Source organism: Triticum urartu, chromosome 1 (assembly GCF_003073215.2).
Source record: "Triticum urartu cultivar G1812 chromosome 1, Tu2.1, whole genome shotgun sequence".
In the NCBI taxonomy this organism is placed as follows: domain Eukaryota; kingdom Viridiplantae; phylum Streptophyta; class Magnoliopsida; order Poales; family Poaceae; genus Triticum; species Triticum urartu.
Genome location: NC_053022.1, coordinates 368,068,114 through 368,071,465, shown reverse-complemented (window position 1 = coordinate 368,071,465; position 3,352 = coordinate 368,068,114). Strand labels below are relative to the sequence as shown.

The 3,352-nt window shown below is 47.9% G+C and overlaps 1 protein-coding gene across 1 annotated transcript; it reads left to right on the top strand.

Moving 5' to 3' along the window:
• The first annotated feature begins 214 nt into the window (after positions 1–214).
• LOC125533822 (expansin-B9-like) lies at positions 215–1,228 on the top strand. The gene is made up of 3 exons (XM_048697164.1): positions 215–394; positions 476–585; positions 680–1,228. The coding sequence occupies exons 1-3, from the start codon at positions 217–219 to the stop codon at positions 1,187–1,189; spliced, it is 798 nt and encodes a 265-aa protein (XP_048553121.1). The 5' UTR covers positions 215–216; the 3' UTR covers positions 1,190–1,228.
• Positions 1,229–3,352: the final 2,124 nt, after the last annotated feature.

Here is a 3,352-nt window from a genome sequence, read left to right as displayed (position 1 = left end):
GTGAACTGGTCGTCGTCGCGCGCGCGCATGCGCAGCACCAACGCATGACCAAACCGCCGCTCCGCCGATCGCGTCGCCGCCCCGCCGCCGCGCGCGCGCGCGCGCTGACGCAGCCGCTGATCCATCCGTCTCGCCTACAAATACCGCCCGCCGCCGCACGGCCCTTCACCACCTACTGACACTCACACGCAACAACACACGAGTCCATCGATCGATATGGGTTCCGTCTCCTACGTCCTGGCGGCGGCCGTCCTGGCGGCGCTGGTCTCCGGCGGCGCGTGCATCCCCAGCGTGCCGCCGGGCCCCAACATCACCACCAACTACAACAACCAGTGGCTCCCCGCCAAGGCCACCTGGTACGGCAAGCCCACCGGCTCCGGCCCCAAAGACAACGGTACGACGTAATATCCATGCATTCCGTTTTCTTGGATCGCGATCTTGCACGGAGCCAGTGCTTACGTCTAGGTGCATGCAGGCGGCGCATGCGGGATCAAGGACGTGAACCTGGCCCCCTACAACGGCATGATCGCCTGCGGCAACGTCCCCATCTTCAAGGACGGCAAGGGATGCGGCTCCTGCTACGAGGTACGCACCACGTCTACTCCATCCACGTCGTTTACTAGATCTTCTACTTGATCGGCTGAGCGACCGCCAAAGTACGTGCGTGGATGGGTCGCAGATCAAGTGCCAGAAGCCGTCGCCGTGCTCCGACAAGCCCGTCACCATCTTCATCACCGACAAGAACTACGAGCCCATCGCGCCGTACCACATCGACCTCTCCGGCAAGGCCTTCGGCGCCATGGCCCCGCCCGGGAAGGAGCAGACGCTCCGCTCCTTCGGGGAGCTGGAGCTGCAGTTCAGGAGGGTGCGCTGCAAGTACGCGCCCGGCACCAAGATCACCTTCCACGTCGAGAAGGGCTCCAACCCCAACTACCTGGCCGTGCTCGTCAAGTTCGTCTCGGACGACGGCGACGTCGTGCAGATGGACATCCAGCAGAGCAAGTCGCCCGCGTGGATTCCGCTGACCTTGTCGTGGGGCGCCATCTGGAGGTGGGACGGCGCCACGCCGCTCAAGGGCCCCTTCTCCATCCGCGTCACCAGCGAGTCCGGCAAGAAGCTCATCGCCAAGGACGTCATCCCCGCCAACTGGAAGGCCGACACCGTCTACCCGTCAAATATCCAGTTCTAGAGCCTCTGCGACTCAATGCCTCAGATCCATTTAGCACAGTTCGAATCCTTTTGTTTAGGCTTTCTTTTTTGGCTATTTAATTTACTATATAGCCACATAAACTAAAATCATGTACGTAGATTCATGTGCACGCCGTGCTTTTATCTTGTTTACGATTCTAGTTTTGTACTCCATAGGATCCTACGATTATATTTGTTCTAATTTAGTGGAGTTTGATCCATTTCTTACCACCAGTTGTGATCTGCTGACGGTCATGTTGCCATTTCATTATTTTCTCTCTCTTACGACATACTCCTAGAAGTATGGAACAATGGCCGCACCTGATTCTAACTTGAGCCATACCCCTACCTGATTCACAAATCACAAGGTGCAACTAGCTAGGTTATGTTTAGGGTTGAACGACTAGCATCGACCAAAGCTTTGAAGCGGCAACTACTACTTTGTAGTTGTGTTCAAGGGATGTCCGGCAAACACTAACCTTCTCTGTTTATGTACATATTTAAAACAGTTTTGCTAAAGCACATCTAGATGTGCCATAAGTATTACACATCTAAGTCCTATGTCATTGATCTTACGTCGAGATTCGTGTGGATATTTCTCTTTTTTTCTCTTTTCTCTTTATGCTTGATTCGCTCACTTAGATGTGCAATAACTAGAGCACATCTAAAGACGTAAGGTTTCATATTTCGCCCATCAGCGTTTCGCTCACTATCATCGTCCAAGCCCACTAGTTTTTCCACTAGTTTTCGTTCAAACCCAAACACATCTTATTGGTTTACCAAATGAAGTCGTGTCTTATTTAGCAAGTCAATAAGCATCGACTTCTTTTTAAGAAAGTGTTGATTCAATTGCCAGCTAAAGTATATTTTTTGGTATGTAATCATGATGATTGTGCACAAAATACATACGGACAATTATCTATAGAAGTATAGCATTGTAGACAATCCTAGAGACAGAAGGATGGAGATTGCTCTTCTTGACCAAGAACTTCCTATCACTTGAGCATCTCCAATCAGCCTCGTTGTTACCAAACTATTTGCATGCTCTTTCTTTCCTACTAGTACTACTATATATCCCAATCCAATCGGATGATATGGTTTGGAGCCTATGTAGCAAAAATAAAAAGTAGTACATTCTATCTTTATCAAGGTTTTGAACAGCTAAATTTCAAAATAGCACCATCTTGTAGTAATCTAGAACTCTCAAAGTTCAAATTGCTAGAGAAATGGGGTTGCACAATCAGCCTAGGAGAAGCCGTGGTGTTTCTTCTCTGTAAGTCTTTAATATGTATTCTACATTTTTTTCAAAAAGAGGTCGAAACCCCCGACCTCTTCATCAATAGATGCATAAAACCATATTTATTAAAGTATTCAACAAAGGTCTAACAAGAACATATGATTCTTCCATTCTAGGAATTTTCTCGCTATGGGCTTCCGGGGTGGAATTAAGAGTTGAAATTTTCTCACTATGCTCCTTTGAGGTGTTCGATTTCAGGAGGCTATACAATGCCGAGTTCTTGGTGTCACCAAGTTATGCTCATATGATGCTCAAGATACCCGGGCCTAAATCAGTCATCATCCTGCAGGGCTCTCTGCAAAATGTGGTGGAGTGTGACAGACGAAGTGACAATCACCCAATACTTAGATATAGTCATGGAGGACAACGTCGGCTCTCTGGACTTAGGGTTGGCCGGACCAACTACTCGAAGTCCAACCTCTACAGGGGCGCACCATGTAGCAGTGTAATAATTTGATGTGCAATGCTACACTTATGAAAAGATTCTTCTGGGGTGGGGGTTATTTAAGGGGTAACTTGGAGGCCCAGAGAGAAATTAGGAGCGTTTAGTTTAAAATCTCTATCTCTACTACTTAAAAAGAACCTAAGGTTCCATCTTTCACTCAATTTTCTTCCCACCACCCCTTCGCCCAACCTTTCACGTATGCCTATCCTCTTCCACCGATTTTACCCCTTCAATCTACTATTAAATCGCTTTTACCCCACCGATCTATTTAAACCGGTTTTATCTGTCAAAACAAATCAATCTTTAGTATATTTGGTAATGTCTTTATAGGAAGGAATCAACACGGCCAATTTCTAATCAACCTCTACAAATATTTGGTAACATCACATATCAAGCACACATATCATGGTCAATCTCTACCA

Coding starts and splice junctions, on each gene's coding strand:
- LOC125533822 (XM_048697164.1), top strand. CDS start 217: ATGGGTTCCGTCTCCTACGTCCTGGCGGCGGCCGTCCTGGCGGCGCTG. Junction 395..475: donor CTCCGGCCCCAAAGACAACG/GTACGACGTAAT, acceptor AGGTGCATGCAG/GCGGCGCATGCGGGATCAAG. Junction 586..679: donor GATGCGGCTCCTGCTACGAG/GTACGCACCACG, acceptor GATGGGTCGCAG/ATCAAGTGCCAGAAGCCGTC.